The 20582-nt window shown below is 37.1% G+C and overlaps 3 protein-coding genes across 5 annotated transcripts; 1 reads left to right on the forward strand and 2 right to left on the reverse strand.

The window, feature by feature from the left end:
• Nucleotides 1–1154: 1154 nt before the first annotated feature.
• Nucleotides 1155–2764, reverse strand: LOC103971093 (auxin efflux carrier component 5-like). Its single transcript, XM_009385042.3, has 5 exons — nucleotides 2032–2764; nucleotides 1869–1954; nucleotides 1637–1794; nucleotides 1497–1573; nucleotides 1155–1412 (listed from the first exon to the last, which is right to left on the reverse strand). The coding sequence occupies exons 1-5, from the start codon at nucleotides 2703–2705 to the stop codon at nucleotides 1340–1342; spliced, it is 1068 nt and encodes a 355-aa protein (XP_009383317.2). The 5' UTR covers nucleotides 2706–2764; the 3' UTR covers nucleotides 1155–1339.
• Nucleotides 2765–5491: 2727 nt separating this feature from the next.
• On the forward strand, nucleotides 5492–13537 carry LOC135614075 (uncharacterized). The gene is made up of 9 exons (XM_065111091.1): nucleotides 5492–5756; nucleotides 5843–5918; nucleotides 6881–6920; nucleotides 8341–8399; nucleotides 8652–8689; nucleotides 9246–9309; nucleotides 11115–11168; nucleotides 13095–13196; nucleotides 13276–13537. Exons 1-9 carry the CDS (start codon nucleotides 5539–5541, stop codon nucleotides 13330–13332), a joined length of 708 nt encoding a protein of 235 aa, XP_064967163.1. The 5' UTR covers nucleotides 5492–5538; the 3' UTR covers nucleotides 13333–13537.
• Nucleotides 13538–15571: 2034 nt separating this feature from the next.
• LOC135614077 (uncharacterized) lies at nucleotides 15572–20562 on the reverse strand. Of its 3 annotated transcripts, none has more exons than XR_010487423.1 (11): nucleotides 20423–20562; nucleotides 19735–20312; nucleotides 19489–19607; nucleotides 18878–18931; nucleotides 18734–18758; nucleotides 18388–18510; nucleotides 18136–18299; nucleotides 17969–18038; nucleotides 17190–17288; nucleotides 15735–15940; nucleotides 15572–15613 (listed from the first exon to the last, which is right to left on the reverse strand). XR_010487423.1 is itself a non-coding variant. In XM_065111098.1 (11 exons), the coding sequence occupies exons 2-10, from the start codon at nucleotides 19921–19923 to the stop codon at nucleotides 16705–16707; spliced, it is 894 nt and encodes a 297-aa protein (XP_064967170.1). In that variant the 5' UTR covers nucleotides 19924–20312; nucleotides 20423–20562; the 3' UTR covers nucleotides 15572–15940; nucleotides 16697–16704. The 3 variants fall into 3 exon arrangements, 2 of the variants coding, with proteins under 2 accessions (XP_064967170.1, XP_064967169.1); XM_065111098.1 differs by adding an exon at nucleotides 16697–16755 and having other exon boundaries at nucleotides 15572–15940; XM_065111097.1 differs by having other exon boundaries at nucleotides 15572–15940.
• Nucleotides 20563–20582: the final 20 nt, after the last annotated feature.

Consider the following 20582-nt stretch of genomic DNA (forward strand, 5'->3'; position numbering starts at 1 on the left):
TCTATAATAACTTTTAGATTTTACATATAATTACTTTCATATTATATTATTTTTATCAAAGTATATAAAAGATTTAGCGTATGAGTGCGAGAGCGATTCACGAGGGTGATTTATAACTTGGACTATGCTCATATTGTAGTACTACATGAAGAGATTAGTGGTACTATGGAGCCAACGACTGAGACTTATATGACTGTATAATAAGACGATCTTGTCGTAGCCATAACTTATGATTCGATTTGCCATTGGGATGTGTTCTCCTTATATTTGAATCTTTTCTCGTAGACAACTAAGAGAGTTATCAATAGAGCCTAATAAATCACATCCAAATATGAGATTGATGAATTATGCTAGCCAAAATACATAATTATCACCATTAGAAAGCTCGAAGAGGTTTATAGTAGTTGTGTTGATAGATATAAATCCTGTAAGTTGAGATTAACTATTGTTTCTTAAAAAAAATAATTGGAGCATAGGAGAAAGATATGCTGAAAAGATGTTATGATCCAATAAGAAAAATCTAAAACCAATTGATAATCTAGTTTGGATACACATATGGTAGAGATTTGATCTGTTGGAGGAGATTAGATTTGAGAAGTACATAAAGGATGATATGATATAAGATGTGTAGAAAAGAGTGATATCTTCCTTCCTCTCTTTAAGCCATTCTCTCGATTGCAAGTGCTAATGGTGCAGTCAAGAGGATGTAGAAGGTAGTAGATTATCGCCAAGAGGTCGATCGTAGATCCAAGATGCTGGTGAGTTCGATAGTTGATAAGAATATGATGAGGACGCTAGAAAAAAATACTGGGTAGTAGGTACCAATGTAAGTGCAGAGGGAATGCTCGCCAAGCAGAATTGAACAGTGATAGGGAATCATTGGAAAAGTCGATCACTAGAGGAGATTGATTAGATCAACAAAGTAGAGTAAATATACTGTAGAGTTGATCGTGCTAGAAGATCGGTCGACAAGAGTTACACGTCTTTAGTGGAAGCCTCATGCCTTGGGTTCGGGTCTTGTAACAATTATTTCGTACGATGAAGGATTTTTTTTTGGTCAGCTGACTACAAGATTGAGTTTTTTTGTATTATTGTCATTTATTTACTTGATTTCAGTTTCTGCATCTTGTCTTTAGATGATCATGGAGTCAATAGAAAACAAGACAAGCAAGCTTGTTACAGTGTCATCATATTAGCCAAAACTCATTGCACTTGTGCAGCGAGGAACGTATGCTACATCATTGTAGGATCTCCAACACAGGAATTGGACCTCATGCGCATCCAGAAGAAGGAAAGAGAATAATGTTTTGGAGAGGAAAAAGGGATCAGGATCTTGAGGTTAACTCAGAAAACCTAGCACCACATAGTATGTAACAAGCACAGGCAAAGAGACCAGCATCCCAAAGATCACCCTGCAACAACAGGACAAAGTGTTCATGGTTGACCAGTAAAGATGGAGTTAAATTGATGGTCTGTGTTGGTAAATGTCAACTTACGCAGTGCTGAGCACATCAGCATGTAATCCATACTCTCTTGCAAAAATGAAGGAGGTGATGGACTGAGGCAGTGCAGCCTGCAAAATGTTCTTAGAGTCAATAAAAAGAACATTTACCTGTATAAGAATTAAGTATATTACCTGTATGATTGCCAGATGCAGGATGTCACCGCGAAGTCCGACGGCAATGGCTCCGATTGCGGTCGCCACCGGCCCTGCGACGAACTTTAATGCCATCCCAAATGCCGTCAAGCTCGGTCCACACGCGAGTATCTTCTCTTGCAGAGCCATGAACAGTCCTGCAAAACCATGGCGACCCCTTCATGAAATGCATATTAGATTCAACCTTAGGAAGCTTGATCTCTTCACCTACCCATGCTGAACATGGCCATCCCTGTCCCTGCCTTGGACATGATCAACACCGATCCCTCCATGATGCTCGGCATCTCAAAATGCCACCTGAAACAATGATCACAAGTCATCTCCATGAACGCCATTTGCATGAGCATGGTGTTCGAGTCTTTGTCTTCCTGTACCTGTTCGCGATGAACGCCCAGGTGATGCCCACAATGCTCGCGTATGAGTTGGGGTTGAGCGCGAGCTTGAGCCACACCGTCTTCATCAGCGACCAGAAGGAAGGCTGCGAAGCGACGTCTACGTCTGCGTCTTTCGCCGGCGGTGACTCGATCGACACATTACCGATGGAGGGAGCTGTGGCCACGGAGAAGAGACCGCATCCCGCCTTCCGGAGCTCGAACACGAACAGCAGCAGCGTGAGCCATACGATGGCTTGCACCACCGAGAGCTGCACCACAAGGTCCTGCGCCCACGGCCCGTACATGGCGCCGACGAGGGGAACGCCGACGACGAGGGAGTTGGTGAGGGTGGCGAGGGAGAAGCTGGTGACGGACCAGCAGTAGCTGCCCTTGCTGCTGCACTTGGGCCAGGCGGCGAGGAGCAGCGCGATGGTGACCTTGGAGATGGCGTCGGCGGCCACGAAGCGGTAGTTCATGGCGAAAGGGTCGGTGTGGAGCGTGAACTGGAAGGTGAAGAGGGGGAGGGTGATGCAGGAAACGAGGCGGTTGATCGCCTCGCACTGCTCCGGCGTGATAACACGCCACCACTTCACCGAGCCATATCCGAGGCCCAGTGCTACATACAGCGGCGCCATGGCGTCCACCACCTTGTAGATGTCCCCCCAGCTTATCATTCTCGCCTTTGCTCCCAGGGAAGAATGTCTCCTCTGCAAGCTTCGACTGGGGGTGGACGATGGTCATCTCCTAGGTTGGAATGGCAGTATATATACATGGGAATTGAGACATGTGGCATGAAGGTGAAGGTGAAGGTGGCTTGGTGCATTGATTCCGGTGCTGTGGATGCTTAATTATCCAAGCAGCAGTGCCATGGGCGAGCAAACTTTTGGGAAAGATATGGGGGGATATGGAATGAGGTGCAACGGTTATTCCGTGCATGTTGTTGAAAGGAGAGCTTAAATTATTGGTTTGGTCATTCCCCAAGCAAGCAGGAGAGATGTGAGGGAGGAGCACTGAGCTTGATGGGGAAGAGACCATGGAATTCATGCTTTTCTCAGGATGGTGTTGCTACACTAGCACAGTTGCACTTCTTTCAAATTGAGCTAAAAATACTTGGATCTTTGATCGATTCTATTCACTAATAAATAATAAATAAAATACACTAAATTGACATTTAAATTTCTTTAATTATAAGGGTGAAGAAAAAAATTGATTATGTTCATTACTTTTTCATCCTACTTCATTCTCCTACTTTCATTATTTTCAGAATATTAAGATGGACATAAAAAGTGATAAAAAAATAAAGTAAGAGAATTATTTAAGATGACATCGACAAACCCTAAGAAAAAAATATAAATTATATTTAAAAGATATGAGATAATTAATATTTGTAGTGTAAAATCAAGGAAAGAGAAGACCAATACTATGTTGTTTTCTACGTAGCTAAATAATAAAAAATATATATAGTCGACTCCAAATAATTAAAAAATAAGATATTTTGTACTTATCGTTGTCAAATATTATGATATACTATATAATTATTTTATAAAAATATTAAATTTACACTACAAAAATTGATCCACCAATTTAAGCTAGTAGTGACCCAAGATTTTTTTTTTTTATTTTGTATTTTTAGCAAGTTGGAGCTTTTCAAAGTTTCATTTTGCCATCTTTGGATGGATAGATAATAATTCTTACTCATTTAAAGCTAATATTGTACAAGAATAAAGTTATGCCACAACATTTCATGCACTTACTTCTATTGAGACAAGAAGAGTAACACCTCCCTCATAACATAAGCTAAAAGGAAGCTTTCCAAGATCTCGTCTCATGTCCATTTGCTCTTCCATTACACTACAATCCATTTGCACGTCACACTTTGCAGATGACATTGTTAAATACTTTGCATTATTTTCATGCTATATTCTTCTTCTTCTTCTTCTTCTTCACCTCCTTAGGAGAATCTGATGCTTCTAACATCTTCATAGTGCATGCTGACAAGAACACTGAAACCAACAGGAGACGCACAATTTTTTTTATCGAAGTTCAATGCTCCTTCCTGAACTGAATTCCATCGATGTCATGATATATAAAGTGCTTGAGCAACTTGTGATAGTTCTTTCAGTGTTATGGACATTAAGAATGATAATGTGAGACTTGGACAGCCTCTTATAATCAACTAACAAGGCATGTTTTTGAGGAAAGAGATTCCATAGATGACAACACTAGCTAGAATGTGGTTTTAGGGAATTTTGGATTGATGGTGGGGAATTTTGAGGGTGAAGATAATCTTGGGTGGAGTATCAGGTGTTGTGCCAAATCAACGTCATAGTCTCAGTTGCAAATCAAATTATCTTAAATCTTTTCTCAATGTCATTTTGTATATATATATATATATATATATATATATATATATATATATATATATATATATATATATATATATATATATATATATATATATATATATATAGCTCTATTCTTTTATATGAGTTGATTTTTATTGAGTTTTGAATCCATTTATTTCAGTTATAATGTTTTTGAATAGGCTCACAATATTTTGGTGGAGGTGATAAATATACTACAAAGTTATTAAAAAATATTATAACTGATAATATAAGTATTATACATGGGTGAGGGTGCCAAAAACATTATAATAACAACGTAAGTCTTCAATATGAAGTTTGTGCTCGTAAAAATTATACTTGATCATAATTCTGATCAAGATTATGAAAAGGTGTGAGTGCCCTTTGAAAAATAAAATAACACCAATAAAAAAAATTAAAAATAATTTTTCCTTGGAAAATAACTATTATTATTATTATTATTATTATTATTATTATTATTATTATTAGGGTGAATTTCATAACTTTAGATTTTTCTTAAATATTTTTTTAAATAATCATTTTACCCTTATCGACCCTTGCCTCAGGTCGCCCTACACTTGGGAGTCTCGCCAACTAACCCTCGCTTGCCCATTGTGATCGATCGTAACCCTCGTCAACCATTCCCTCCTCCTCCTCGATGTTGATCGTTTTTCTCCTATTCTCTTTTTTGTTTGTACCTCTGTGTATAAGTTCGCTTTGTCGATAGCCCCACTCATTTCTCAAAGTCATATATTATCTTCGTGTATAAGCTATCAGGCAATATCGACCACCCCCTCCGCTTACCATCATTTGTATGTGAGAGAGTTATAATTGACCACAAGGAGGATTGACGGGTTAGGCAACCAAACAAAGGCTGAAGCACGACTAGAGATACGACCGAAAAAAATGATCATTTAACATGGCCAAGAGCGATATACCAAAAATTTTCGAGCTTCAGCACGGTATGAAAAAAACTATTATTATTATTAATTATTATTATTATTATTATTATTATTATTATTATTATTATGGGTAAATTTGTCATTTCAAGGCTTTGCAAGAACGGTTTTGAAGCCGCCACAGCTCTTCGCTCTTATTCCTCGCTTCACTCTCTCTCTTTCCTCTTCTCTTGGAAGTCTCCGCAATGATCTCGAGAGACCTGGTTCTCATTTCCATCTCCGCCGCCATTGGAGCCCTCGCCTCCTTGTTCGCCGCTCGCTTGCTCTCCTTCTCCTCCTCTCCCGACAACCCTAACAGGCCGCCTTCTCCTCCTCGCCTCCCCTCCCCTCCATCGCCCAACGCCAATGGCTCCGCCTGCGGAGTCCCGCCTCGAAGCCCCTTCGACCCCGCCAAACGCGAAGGGCACGCGCTCAGTTGCTTCCTTGCTCTTCTCTTCTCTTTTAATCGAGTGATTAGGTCTTAAGGCGTTCGTCTTGGTCGGATTCCAGGTACATTAGCTGGGATGATTACTTCATGGCTATCGCCTTCCTCTCCGCCCAACGTTCCAAAGATCCCAGCAGGCAGGTCGGTGGGATGTTATGCCCTTTTTCTATTTCGTGTGCTTTGAGGTTCTTACCATCAATGAGAAACCTATTGTGTAAATCTTCTCCTTGCTTGTTAGGGTTGCTGATTGTTCCATTAAATAACATAATATTTCCTTGCTCGGATGTCATTACTTGGCCCTTAGATTTGGAGGAAAATTGTTGATTTTGGATAAATGTAGTTTGTAGAAGATAATTTGATCTCGAAATAAATGCTTTTACTTCTTTTTGAAGTGTTAAAAGAACACCAAGGAAATTGACATATAACATGCAGGGGAAAAAATTGTGGAGGTGCTGGAGCATACTACGTGAACAGGATATGAATGGCTTTATGTTCTATCAGTCAATACAAACTGTTTCAGTGTGTGTTATATGCTTTACAAGAATGATACGATCCATTAAGTTGTTAGTGTATCTGTAATATATTCTTTCATGTTAATTCAGAACAAGGTTTTATGATCAGTTTGTGCAGCCTGAATGTCTGTTTTTTTATTCTTTTTTTCAGATTCAATGATATTCACTGAGCCTTTTAGGTGATGCATCTGTACATTTTGAGACTTGGCGTTTAGAAATGTCTATTGCTGAATTTGCCTTACTGTTTTTCTCCCTTTGTTCAAATGTCATGATCGAGAGATTAGTTCTCTTTTCATAAGTTAAGTGGCACCACATTTGGTATCCAAACATTCATATAAATGTTTGTATGTGCTATAAATATGGACCATACACTATTTTTGCATGTCTGAAAAGGCTTTCTAATTTTCCAAGTATGTTCTTATTCTACTCTTTTTCTTTGCAAAATAGGTGATTTGATATAATGAAGCATATCTGTGCATTATTTTGCCTTTTGGATGTATTTATACCTTTGTACACAGGGTTTTTTGCAATTGGCTTTATTGTATCTGTTTGTTTATATTATTCTGAGCTTATATTGATGATAATGTGTAGGTTGGAGCATGCCTGGTTAGTCAAGATGATATAATCCTTGGTGAGGATAAAGTTTTGATTTGCTAATTTATTTTACTCAATCTTTTATAGCTCCAATATTCAACTCTTCAAATGGTATGTAAGTATATCATAAATAACTAAGTGAAAAAATGAATTTCTTGAATTGCTAATATTTTGATTTTATGTGGTCAAAGTGATTCTTAATGGTGCAAAGTAGCCTTGTCATATTGTAAATTAGCTGAGCAGTAATTTGCATGTTTGTCTGATGCCCTTACCTTGCAATGTATCTTATTCTGTACTGGTTCCTCCTACTTTTATATGGAAATATAACCTAAAAAAGCCAGTCTCTACTATCTGGGCATAAGGTGTTGCTATTGGAAAATGGAGATGATAGCTTTAGATACCAGCTCTGAACTCTAGGCGCAAGGTGTTTCTATTGGAGAATGAAAATAATTGGGTTATTAAAGAATGGAAATGACTGGATTATTAAATAACATTTATTTTTTCATTCTGTCACATATAATATACAATAATGGTTCACTTGGATCTATGGCAGTGAAAATTCCTTTTCCAATATCTGCAATGCCAAAACCATCTTGCTGCTTCTTGTGATAGGTTATTAATGGAGGCTACAGTGATTGTAATGTTATTTGAAGTTCTTTATTTGTACTCATCTGGGCCTCTCTTGTGTTGCCTCATATCTCAATTGCTATTTAGATCCACATAATCGAGAAGTTATGCTTGAGCATAATTGTTTGATTTGTTTATTCATGATGTTTTTGTATTTGCAAATATGCACAGATAATTCCGGATCATTAAGGATAAACCATGAACCATTTTCGTCTCTAAGATTATTATTTTATAGTATGCCAACTTGTGAAACAAATCCTAGTTGTTTCATTAATGTACATCAAGGATTTTGATATTTAGGTAAGGCTGTGATTAATTGACATGATGTGATTGGTTTGAAAGTTCCTCCCAGGACATGATGACCTTTGCATGCCAATAAATAATTACAAATCTTAGTTTTATCTTGTAGTTAATCTTTGTTCAGATAACAATTGCACAATCAACGATGCTGGAATTAATAATACATTGGGAAAGATGTCGATCTGTGTCCTCATGAATCTTTATCTCTTCCATTCCAGAAAATGGCTGTAAAAGTTGTATTTTGCTATCATTGGTGCTGAAAAAATAACTAGAATTTGCAAATCCATTTCATGAGGCTCATATTGCTATGTTTGGTCCTTGCTAGCTATATGTGTAAAAACATTTAGCTAAATTTTGTTAATTTTAATTAGTTAATTAGTTGTATTAACTTATGATGAGAAACTACATGAAAGAGATTATTTTAATTCATTATCAAGCTTGTGATGCATGTTACTGAATATGATTTACCACCGTGAGTCATATATTCCTTAAGTTCATGAGATATGTAATTCTACTATTTGTATAGTCAGGAATTGGCTACAATGGATTCCCAAGAGGTTGTTCTGATGATAAGCTTCCTTGGGCGAAGGTGAGTTTCTTTTCAATATCAACTTATATTCAGTCATAGATAGGAAATCTTTGTGCTTATAGATCTTTATTTAATATATTGTTCTATTCGCAGATGATACCTGTTTGTGTTGTTTGTTCATGTACTTATTTTCTATTAAACTGTCATGTCAAAAGAATTTAATTTTTCTTATCAGGTGACAAGGACCTTTTAGAAAATATACATATTGCTTAAGTACAATGGTATGTCATTTCCTTGTTTTTGTTATTGCAGAAATCTATAAATGGAGATCCACTGGAGACAAAGTACCCGTAAGTATCAAGTATTATGTGGTTCAACAGGCATTTTTAATTTTCTTTTTTGCATCTAAAATCCACACTTCTGTTGCTGAAAAATATTGCCTAGTATGGTATGACTATTAAGCTCGATGTCTTTATTTTTTTGATTAATATATGATTAAATGACTCATTGGATACATGATGATTTTTGATATATAGGATAGCTTATGAGGTATAGTTTGCATACTAGTCATTTGTTAGTTGCAAAGTAGGTCATAGGGATTCTTGCATTGCGAAGTATTTAAATTATGTGACTCTCTGTTCTACAATTTTCTTTTTTCTTTAAATGCTAGTCAGTTAATAGGGATTCTCTCTCTTTTCCTTTTGTGTAGGATTCTGGTAAGGTAATAAGGTGATTTGGACTCCCTATTGTCTTCTTATATCAGGACTTGATGTGCAAATTACTATTCTCATATGTTCTCTGGTTGACTTTGTTAGTTGTCAAAATATATTATGTTTTAGGTGGATACTTTAGAATGATTGAACAATAAGTGAACATTTCATGACCTCTCATTTCATTCTTGTGCAGTTACGTTGTTCATGCAGAAGTTAATGCTATTTTAAACACAAACCATGCCTCTGCTGCTGGACAGGTCAATATTTATCATTATTACTGATAAGAAATGTTATGGATAGTTTTAAAATTTATATCTGACCGCCTATCTTGGCACCTGATTTTTTAAAATATTATTGATTTGTTGATGTTGAATTTTTAGGACGTTATTTGTCAGCTAGATGATTGTAGAAGTTGTAACCTGGAGTCAATAACAATGCAGTACATATTCCAAGACGAGCATGATTTTTAAAGATGAATTAATGTTTGATATCGTTTAAGCCTTAAGCACCCTGGTGATGTTCATTTTGACCGAATTAATTTGGCATGCTTGAAAGTTAAATGAGATAACAATGATGGTTGCATGAAGTCAACCTGCATTTATCTCTTTGGTGAGCTTTGTTATTAGCCAAAGTGGCTATACATTCAAATAATATATACTTAGCTTTACTAATTCTTTTATTAATTGTTATTGCCTCTGGCAAATGTATTATATAGCTGTTGGTATTCTTTACAGGTTACTAATTAGAAGCTTTTATGCCTTCATTGTGATATAACATAATTGGCACAGTATTTTAACCTTCAAGAACATAATTTCATCACATCTTGGACACTAATTATTTATAAAAGGTAGATGTTATGAGGACTTCCGGTCTAATGTGACTGATACCTGTTACACACCCTTGACCAAGTATGCAACAAAAACGAAAGAAGTGATAGAAGTTAGAGGCCACAGTTGGAGGAGAAAGGTGCTTTTAAAAGTCAAACAATAGCAGTAAGTTCTTCAAGAAATCATGGGTGCCAAATTGTTCATTAAGTGAAAATAGTGATGGCTATAACTACAGCAGGTGGCAGGTGATGAGCTGAAAAGGGCTTAAGGAATTATAGGGTCACCTCCTCTTTGCATGTAGTAGGGTTTGCATCCAGTTCAGGTGATTTCAGAATTAGTTTGAGGGTTTCTTTAATTGAGAAAGATCTTGTTAATTAATGAGGAGGCATGACAGAGAAATAAATTCAAATTAAACATTAGAACACAAAATTCAGATGATGGAACTACGAAGCATCTTATCTGCTATCAAATTAACCAGAACAATATACAGAAGGAGTTTGCAAGCAACTTAAGTGTTGGAAGCGAGACTGTTGTGCATTTCTGGACCGGTCTTTCATTAATGAGGGTATAGATGACATGATAATCCCTGATCTGTGAGGTAAGAATGGATGACACAGGAGAATCATTTTGTATGTGCAAAGGTGTCAAAAGGAATCGTCTAATTAACATAAGACAGTGATATGTCACTTTGTATATAATGGATTGCTTTTAACAGATCTGACTTATATATTGTTGGTTATAAGATGTATTTCTTTGCTCTTTTTTGTCTTTTGAGAAGATAGGAAGCTTTATGACCATATGCTTGTCATTTTGGCCTGAAGTTCTTTTGACATTATCCGAAGCCAATTTAGCATGCATAATTTGAGCTTTCCTTGATGTTGTTATGATTGTGACTTTAAATACAATACTTAAAATATGTGCAAAAGCTCCAAGAATTACTGGTAAACGTCGGTTGAAAGGAAGGGTTGAAGTATTCTGCTTATAGGATCTTCATTGATGCATGATATTTTTTCGCTCAATGGCTATAGCATGCCATAACGTAGTAGCGGTTACATGTAATCTTAAATCTTAAACTAAATTGGTAATAACTTTTGTTGCAATTTAGAGGTGCTAGGTAGTGATTTTCTGTCTCTCCGTAAGAAGAGTAAGAAACCTTATACTTTGGTTTCAATTTATTCCGCTACAGTTTAGTGGGTAAATCTAGACAGAGAATTGACATCTGGTGACTTTTGCAGAAATTGTATGTTACAATGTTCCCATGCAATGAATGTGCCAAGATTATTATCCAGGTATGTTTTCTGCAATAACTGGTGTCTCTACGGATTTCTCATGCATCTTCCCTGGTCTTCTGAATAAATGTAATAGATTAGTGATTGTCATATTACTGGTTTTGTTTAGACATTTTGTAGATTCAATTATTCAAACATTAAAGAGTTCATTATACCCGAGGATTATTTGGCTACATAGCTGATGCTTTTCGTTTGGAAACTGATCGTCCTGCTCGTCATCTTAGTGTTGACATTCAGAAAATTCAAAAGTGATGCATTCAGAATAAATATGAGAAGAGTGTGAAAGTTAGAGTCAGAGAATGATTTATCAAAATTATTTGTGAACCCCATCAGGATTTTCTCTTGAAATTTATGAGTGCATTAAATTATTGCATACAGTGCATGCATTGAAGAACAAACATGAGTTATTATGAATTTCTATCTTTCACATCTTATATAAGCAAGACATAAGCAAATCATGCTGAAAGCCACCTATTGCTCCACATCACAAGCAATTAGTTTGGGTTCTGATATAAATTGTCGTGGAATTGATAAAATTGACAGACTAAGAACATGAGTGGCCTTAAATGTGTACTATTTCATTCTTATTCTCCATCATCATGGCACTTTGCTTCTTCTATACATGACTATGATACTCAATAACACGACTATGATACTCATTGTTATTATTATCATGATGGTGCTGCCATATCAAGATGCCTCTGTTGATGAGTTTGTTAATATTTACTGAACCTCTCTGTTCTTAGGCAATAAGATGAAAGACCTCTAGATGTAGAACGAGAGCTTTTAGCCAATTGGGTTTCACATTAGGATCACATCATTTCTTTGGTAGATGGGTTGAGAAGGCTATTTTAGGCTACACTAACGAGGAACAGCATGGAATGGGCTTCACTTTAGGGGCTTCTTATCAAATGCTTACCTTAAGAAAAAAACTTGAATTGTTATTTTTTGAGTTCTAGTAGAGTTGTTATTCGAGTAGACTAAAGATTATCAACTCATCGGATATTTTTACATAAGAAAAATAGGGAATGTAGTAGTGAGTGCAGAGTAGTTGCCAAGGGTGACATAAATTTTCTTCCAGCTTCTCTCTATCAATGTTAATTTAGCTATAGATCATTAATTATAATCTAAAAGGCCCATAGAATTTTAATGCAATGTTATCAATTGCTATCGACAGAATGTCAACCCTTAAAAGGCACCAACAAATTTATCAATTTTCCTTGGACTTCAGGATTCACTTGTAGTTATGTAATTTTCTTTTGTAAAAGTTGAGAGAAGCTTATCTTTCTTTTAGTTTGAAGATTAGAGAAGGATTTATCTTAAAAATGAAAAGCGAATGACACGATGAGATTGAATTCCCAATTTCCATGACTAGAGAGACAAAAGTATCCTGAATCCTTTGACCACGTCTACATTTGGCACCAACTGGATCTCCACATATTTTAAGTAAATACATTTGCATGACCACCACAAGGTTGTGATCATTCATCTATTAATGTATGATGTTCGATTCCTTTTTCTTCCCTATTTAAAAGTGGTTTATAATAAACCAAACAAGCAAACTAAGTGAATAAGTATAGATATAAATGCAAATATAATAAGTATTGATATAAGAGCATATCTAATAAGTATAGATGAAAATGAATCAAAGCTATCCGAACATGTATTTCGTAATACAGAATTGAGAATGATAAGCCCAAGGTAAGGACTTGATACCCTTATATCTGTTTAGATGGTGAAACATTTCAAAAGAAAAAATTGATCCAGGGGAGGAGGAGCTTTTTCGTCTGGAAACTCGATTTGTTACTTCAAGTAGAGTTTGCCTTTTGTGTATTTGTTAGCAGTCTGTCAGGAGTTCAACTATGTCTGATGTATGTTCGGTTTTCTAGGTCATTACTTGATTCTGATGATGCTTAGTTCTTGCAGTCTGGTGTCTCTGAGGTCATCTATTATGTGGATAAAAGGATTGGCAATTCTGATGCTGCATATATTGCCTCTCACAAGTTGCTTTTTATGGCTGGTGTCAAGGTACTACTTGTGGTTGACTTATATGTAAAAATGTGATTGTTATCTGATGTAGGCTTAATCTCCTCTATTGTATTTGTAGGTTAGGAAGCACCAACCACAAATGACACAGATTTTAGTCAAGTTTCAAGAGCCTTAGTTGACTTTAAATACAGAGTTTCTTAATTACCATTGCAAGATACATATTCTCCAGGAAGCACATTTGGCTTTGATGCAGCAGCCATTCCTCGCTTGATGTGCTCGAGACTTGCTGCTAAACGAGAGTCATTTGTGATGTTGCATTTCAGAACATAACATATAAATGCTGGCTATCCTCCATAACAAACTAATTTCTTGGACACTTACGGGTACTGTAGCTTTTTTTTTTGCTCTTGTTCGTTTTAGAACTCATGCTTCAAGTGCTTAAGTATTTCTGATATAATATTGCATCTTGAAGGGTGTCGAGAAAGCTGCGTGGTAAAATTTTACCCCTAAGGCCTATTTCAGGTGTCAGGTGCCGTGCCGTGCCGTGCCGCCTTGCGTCGGGTGGGTAAGTATTTTGGGTTTCGAGTGTAAAAAAACGATGCCTCTGAGTTGCAGAAAGAAACTTTTACTGATCAAATGCAAAGGGTACACTATGGAGGGTTGGGTCTCTATAGTATCTCAAAATGAGACTTCGATCAGACAGGCTTGAGGGCCATCGCCTGAGAATGCACAACCTTCATCATTATCATCTTCTTCTTCCTCGGGGGCCAGAGGTCTATTAGCTCCAATCTGGACTGGGACCTCTGTGTTGGCTCCTAAGGAATTTGGATGAACCAGCTCTATTATATCTCTTCATTGCTTAGTGATCCATTCCTACAATAGTAAATTAAATATTGGGAAAAGGTGATTCGGGAGAAAGAAATTCAAATTGTACTTGGAGAAGCTAGGTTGAGGCTATTTACTTGGGGTTCAAGTAGGGGGAGGGTTATATGCAGGATGTTTCGTTCGACCAATTAAGACTAAACCCCTTGTCTCGACCTGTGCCTTTGAAGATAAAACGTTCCTTCTAACCTTTGTTGCTAGTTGAGGCACTCCTCATCTTGAACCCTCCCAAGTAGCAAGACAGTGGTCACTTGGTCCTTTGCACAGAAGAAAGCAAGCGAAGAAAAGCTTGCAAGTTGAGGTTATGTCGGTACATCAACATTCCACGATGAACACTATGAGGTAACACCATAAGTTAGGCATCATTTGGAAGGGTGAGTGAGATCCTGATGCACACCAGTGGTTAGAGGGGGGAATTGAACTCCAACGTTCAATACATCCAAAGACAAACAAAATAATCTAAACATCGGGTTATAGGACGTTGGTTTAATCGGGTTATAGGCCCCTATATCTCAAATTTAATCGGAATAAAGTAACGTTGGTTTAATCAGGTTATAGGCCCCTACATCTCAAATTTAATCGGAATAAAGTACTTGGTCTGTAAGTAGTCTAAATGCCCTATGGTCAAAACAAAGTCCTAATCATAGAAACTCTTTATAATCTCTATATCTATCTCAAAAGACTCTCGAGTTCAACGGAACCAACCCCATTTATTAATGAATTGGATACGAATACAACTATGGGATGAGGAATGCTCTACCTATTTAACTCATATTTACGTGAATAATATAAAATATCTTTCCTATGGATACCCATACCTACGAGTATATAATTAATATTCTTACCGCATGACTCAAAAAAAAAAATGATTACTAAGTTATCCCCTGAATATTTCACCTCTTTTTACCCAATATAAAATTTTATTTTTGATTTAATAATCGATGTCAGACACTTTTTATTATTTTCATGTATCATCTCCTCACTAAAACTTAACGTCCAAAGAATCGAGTCAAAAAATCCATGTCGATTTGACTTGACTAGAACATCACCAATTTTTCTCCTGACACCAACTAAGATATCTAGATGGAATTAAGTTGTAGCTCACATAAAATGCTTGCAAATTCTTAAAACGGGAGACGCAGATCAGCCTGGCTGTTAAAGATAATAAAACAAATATATTCTCTTCATTTCACGCATATCGATGACGAAGACAAAAGGATTAGAAACCTATAACACACATTATCTTTTGAACTATAATAATTGACAGGCAAATCAGCTTAAAAATATTCATGGATTAGGGAGAGAAGGTTCATAGAATCACCAGATCCCGAAGACATTGCCCAACGAACTAACTCCCAGAATGGAAGGGAAAAGCAAGTTAACAGTAGAGCTTAAAACATTCTTGATCTGATGCCCCAATTTAAATTCATAGAACAGAATGTCTTATTCAAAAAAACCGAGGCAATTTTGTACAAAAGTCAACAATAACCAGCAATTTTCAGCAACCACAATAAGAAACAATGTGCTTCAGATTAGGACAACCCATCTTCTGTTACCTTAATGATACTGCAACACTGGGAATACCAGAACAAAGTATCAAATGTTCTGCATGTTAATCTTCAGATAAAAGACTGCAACACAATATCTTATTAGCTATATATACACAACATCATATTGAAGGTATGTTAACAGCACCTTCTTTTTCACTTCCTGACATCTCTGTCGCTTGGCGTGCTGTAAATTGGCGGTTATTTCCAAATTGATGTTCACAATCAAACACAAGCATGATCATGAGATTGGGGGAGATAATGATGCCTTCAAGCTACCTGGGGAAAAGGCAACTCACTTGGACCACCACCATAATCCTCGCCTTCCACTATCATCCACTCCAGCTTAGGGCCCTGAATAACAATAAAATGAGATGGACATTCTTTATGTGGCGTGTTGGAGAAAAATCATTTACCGAGAAACAATTTCTGGAACCAATAATTAATAGATGCCTCTACTGACAGACTCACAGCGATATGAACTTGATAATTTGCTTCGACAAATGTAACCATCCATTGGCAGCAAAGATTAACACCAACAAATCCAAAATCATATATATGATTGATGAAGTCACACCAACACATTCAATTACCTGAACTTGGTTCTTCTTCTTTGATAGGCACTTATAACTTTGAAAATAGAGTTAAAAACAGCTTTGATATTTGAAGGCTCCTGCTACATATAAAGACAAAACAAGACTTCCAGATCACTTAACTAATTCTGTCTAAATGACCATAATTTTTCATCAATAGAGGCAGTTCCACATATATACTTTCTTAATTGCTAACTGGAAACACTTTGTTCCTTCATCTAATTTTCTCTGGTGACAAACAAATTTAACAAAATCTGTTGCATAATTCACCATTTACTGTATGACTGCATTTCTTTTTACAAAACCTAAGAACAGTAATTACTTCATCACCCACCTCTTTTTACAAAGTGTAATATCATTTTTCATATTCTCACCAAGTTGAAGTGGGCATTGTGAGTGTTGACAAACACTAATGCTTTAAATGCCTTCTCTTACATCAAGATAGAATAATCAATATTTGTTGGCATAATATATTATATAATAAGCCCTTCTAAATAAAGAAGGTTAATGATGCAACCTTTTAGCTCACATAACACAAGCTGAAAAAAGTTGCTTGACCAATCCTGCCCCTGATTTCTGAAGGAGAATAAGAATGAAGGAAATGGTCAACCAAGCAACACAGACTAATTCAAATCTAAAGGAACAAAAACTGTATCCATAGAACTAAAAGATTCAAGTAGGACGACTTCTGTCCTTAAGTTTTCAACTATATGAAAATGATTTGCTTGGTGAAGATATATGGTATGGATATGACACCACATTTGGTTGTGCCATATCAACTTTTCTGTCATATTACCGTCTTAGTCAAAGAAGAAAATGTCTGAAAATTATAAAAATTCCAACAAAGGAAAAAAAATCTGAAAAGCCACAGGGAAAATTTGGTTTGCAGATCTTTCTTTCCCTTAATTTATTATATGTGCACAGAAACTCAGCAAAGACATCAATATAACCATGGTATAGGAAACAGAAGGGGGTAATGCCTTTAGTTTTAGGTTTCTATATCCACATACCTTTCCCTGACGAATAATTGTTGGATATTTTCCTGTCATATCAACCACAGTGGATGGATCAGCAACTCTAATACCACCATCAACAACAAAATCAAGTCCCTGGAAAATGTCAAACAACAAAAGATCGGGTTGAACACTAAAATGTTAAAAAGGCAAATGTATCATTTGATGAACAAAAACTAACTAAATATATGATAGAAGGATTCTCAAAATACAGAAGAACCAGAATTACTACCTTTGTTCCTTCTAGGCTTTCAATATGTCTACTGTGATTAAAGACCTTATTATTAGTCTTGTCTCTTGATCAAATTTGTCTGGTTCTATAGCAGTCTTTTAACTGTTAAAGTCTCCATAGAATGACTAAAGTAGATTTGTGCTATTAGGGATCACCTAGAGCAGAAATCCTGATGATATATGTGAAGTTTCAAAACAAGGCAGATAGCAGGACCCAGAGGGTGAGGTGATGAATAGGAAGATTGCCTTTTGCAAATGATCTAAGCTCATGCAACTGAATTAACTGAGCTATTTGGATGACTTAGGCACAAATAGATCACAGTAAAAAATGTACTACATAAAATGAGATACAACCCAAGAACTTATGGTTCAACTACCAAGAAGATATGTATAATTTCAGAGAATTAAAGAATTCACACATGCGTCAATGATATCATTATCATCACTTAAAAATGTCAGTTTCAATAAATTTATTTTATGTGATGGAGGAAGAGAGAGAGCCTTATTCATCAAAATCAAACAATAAGTGAAAACAGGGAACATACCTCTGGCTCATAAGTATCTGCAATTATGACAGGATCTAGCATCCACTGATCTTCTGAAGGCCACTTCACACTAAGTTCAGCATGATAGTGCAGTCGTTTGATTATTAAAAGAAATGTGTGAGAGAAAGAGATCAAATCTGTCTTTTAGCTTAATAATTCAAACCAACCTCGTGGAAACCAGAGGTTCATCAAGATTTTGCAATATGGCCTGACAGATAGAATCATTTGGCATGCGAACACCGACGTGCTTTCTTGACTCATATCTAGCTGTCCGTCCAGATTTTATGCACTGTTTTGGTAATTCTTTGGTTGCAGGAAGAATAAAAGTATACTGTTCAACAAGAACTGCTATCAGTTAACCACATCTCAGGATGAAAGAAATTTTCAATTTCAAAGAACTGGAAGATTATCTTCCTTACAGGCCCAGGCAAACAGTGCTTAACAGTTCTGAATATGTTTGTTTGTCCACGTCCATCACCACGAGGAAAACCAACTGTGTACTTATCTATGTCTTGAAACGAGTGACACAAGATACTGAGAGGCTGCATAAATACATTGAATCAATCAGAACTAATGCAGAATATAGACAAAAAAGGTAATAATATGTTCTGCAATAAATAACCACAAAGACACTAAAATTTAAACAATATATTTTGCATTATCAGCTAGAAAACAAAATTATATATTGTTGACAAAGTGGGAAGTTTGGTCTAGTACTAAGCTTCATGAACAATGGTATCCAATCTTCCAAACTGTAACTCTTGCCTTCTTGTTTTCTATATCTTTGATTCTGCATGTGTAAGAAAAGAATTTGTCAAACAAGTTTGCGTGACATACAAGTCTAACAGAAATAATCATCGTAAAGAAAATATATTTACAAATATGACAGAAAAGAAACATGGACAATACCTTCGGAGGCGTTCGATGGATGAATAGCTTCTCAAATCACAAACAATGGCATACCTGAAAAGATTTAATTATTCTGGTTTCAATAGCATGATGCAATGGAGATTTGCTAAGACCGTAGAAAGCTATGAATAAGCATCATATTGTTTCCATAGCACACTCTTTTTTCAGAAGACATAGGAATTCCTATGGTCCATTAATTACTGGTGAAAGCTCACAATTGATATCGCTTTCATATGCTGATGTAGTCATCAGTAGTAGATTTGAATAAAGTTTCCAATACCTCCAAAGGGAAGTTTCCAATTAATTAATGTGTTGGGCTGGATAAGATATGAATGGCTCTATTACCATCCTGCATACCGTCTAAACACTTAAAGTGGTCAGATGAAACATGATCAATGATTTCATATTATTAACAACGACGGCGATGTTATTCCTGTAGACCACAAAACGAGAAGTTACTTTTCACAACTTCATCTTCCGAATCATCAATACGGTACAATCAATAACGAAACTGCAATCTGTATTTCCAAGCGTCAAGTTCAAAACAGGGCAAACGTAATAGGCCGCAGAATTGTAGAGAGGAAATTAAACGAAGAGGAGTGACGGCATACACAGTATCAGTAGGAATCACACCGACGGCCCCTTCCTTGATAAGCTCGATGACGGGCTCCAGCCTCCAAGTCTCGGACCCCAAGGGGTCCATCTCCACGTACACCATTGCTTCCGATTTCTTTTGGATTTGTCGACCAAGAACCAAAGGAGAGAGTTAGATTCCAAGTATGTTCGCAACAGAACCTAAACCACAATCGGATCGAAGTTGATGAGGGAGAATTGAAGGGTGGGGGGGAGGGACCGACCTTGAAGAAGCGAGGAGCGGAGTACTTCAAGCGCTTGGGGTTCCGCTTCATGAGGGCGCGGACGGGGAGATGCCGCGGGAGGAACGACGAGGGGGGCTGCGAGGGCAGGGGAAGGCCCGCGACGGAGCGGCGGAAGGTGAGGGATGGAGCGGCGGCCAAGAAGGCGGAGGCGATCGCCTCGAATGGCATACTCTCAAGTCGCAGCTCGAGAGAGCGAGAGCGAGAACGAGAGAGAGAACATACGGATATTATTTTCCCCTCTTCCCTCCACCAGCTGCACCTTTGGGTCCGGTAAACCAAACCGGTTGCAACGGACCATCCCCAAACTACTTGAGTCCCACTCGTCCCACGACGAGAGACGATCAAGGAGCATCAAGGGCAGTTGGCCAGCTGCGGCCCCACCGGTAGCGACCACTTAGGGCCACGCCTGATCCCCAACGTACCCCGTACCACGCATAGTCTTATGAGTGGCCATCTTCAGCGCCACGTGTGACGAGCTCAGGACGTTGAAGCAAGCCACGTTTCACTCATCGGACCACGTTTCACTAGACGCAGGTGCCCGAAAGAAACCAGAACAGCTATAAAAGAAGAGCTACAAATCAAGTTGAAAAACTAACAAACGGCTAGAATTAAGAGCAACAGATAAATAATGATACCAACTTCATAATTTAATCAAGAGAGAACTAACCTGATTCACAGCATCAGGAGCTTCCATTGTGATAAACGAAACACTCATCGTATCTTCGAAGAACTGGTGCATAAGCTGCGTTTCTGCCTTCTACAGTCATCACTAGTATACATTACTTGAGAATCAAAACCCGTAAATGAAAGCAAGCACGCCGAACATG

The sequence above is a fragment of the Musa acuminata genome, chromosome BXJ2-6 (assembly GCF_036884655.1).
Source record: "Musa acuminata AAA Group cultivar baxijiao chromosome BXJ2-6, Cavendish_Baxijiao_AAA, whole genome shotgun sequence".
In the NCBI taxonomy this organism is placed as follows: Eukaryota; Viridiplantae; Streptophyta; class Magnoliopsida; order Zingiberales; family Musaceae; genus Musa; species Musa acuminata.

Excerpts from the sequence above, each read along its gene's own strand:
- LOC103971093 (XM_009385042.3), bottom strand. The coding sequence starts at position 2,705 with ATGATAAGCTGGGGGGACATCTACAAGGTGGTGGACGCCATGGCGCCG. Across the intron at positions 1,574-1,636 it reads TGCATCTGGCAATCATACAG|GCTGCACTGCCTCAGTCCAT; the intron begins GTAATATACTTA and ends AACATTTTGCAG. Across the intron at positions 1,413-1,496 it reads GCTGATGTGCTCAGCACTGC|GGTGATCTTTGGGATGCTGG; the intron begins GTAAGTTGACAT and ends CTGTTGTTGCAG.
- LOC135614077 (XM_065111097.1), bottom strand. The coding sequence starts at position 19,923 with ATGCCATTCGAGGCGATCGCCTCCGCCTTCTTGGCCGCCGCTCCATCC. Across the intron at positions 19,608-19,734 it reads CCGCTCCTCGCTTCTTCAAG|AAATCGGAAGCAATGGTGTA; the intron begins GTCGGTCCCTCC and ends CAAATCCAAAAG. Across the intron at positions 18,039-18,135 it reads GAACCTCTGGTTTCCACGAG|TGTGAAGTGGCCTTCAGAAG; the intron begins GTTGGTTTGAAT and ends TGCTGAACTTAG.
- LOC135614075 (XM_065111091.1), top strand. The coding sequence starts at position 5,539 with ATGATCTCGAGAGACCTGGTTCTCATTTCCATCTCCGCCGCCATTGGA. Across the intron at positions 6,921-8,340 it reads TCAAGATGATATAATCCTTG|GAATTGGCTACAATGGATTC; the intron begins GTGAGGATAAAG and ends TTGTATAGTCAG. Across the intron at positions 11,169-13,094 it reads GTGCCAAGATTATTATCCAG|TCTGGTGTCTCTGAGGTCAT; the intron begins GTATGTTTTCTG and ends TAGTTCTTGCAG.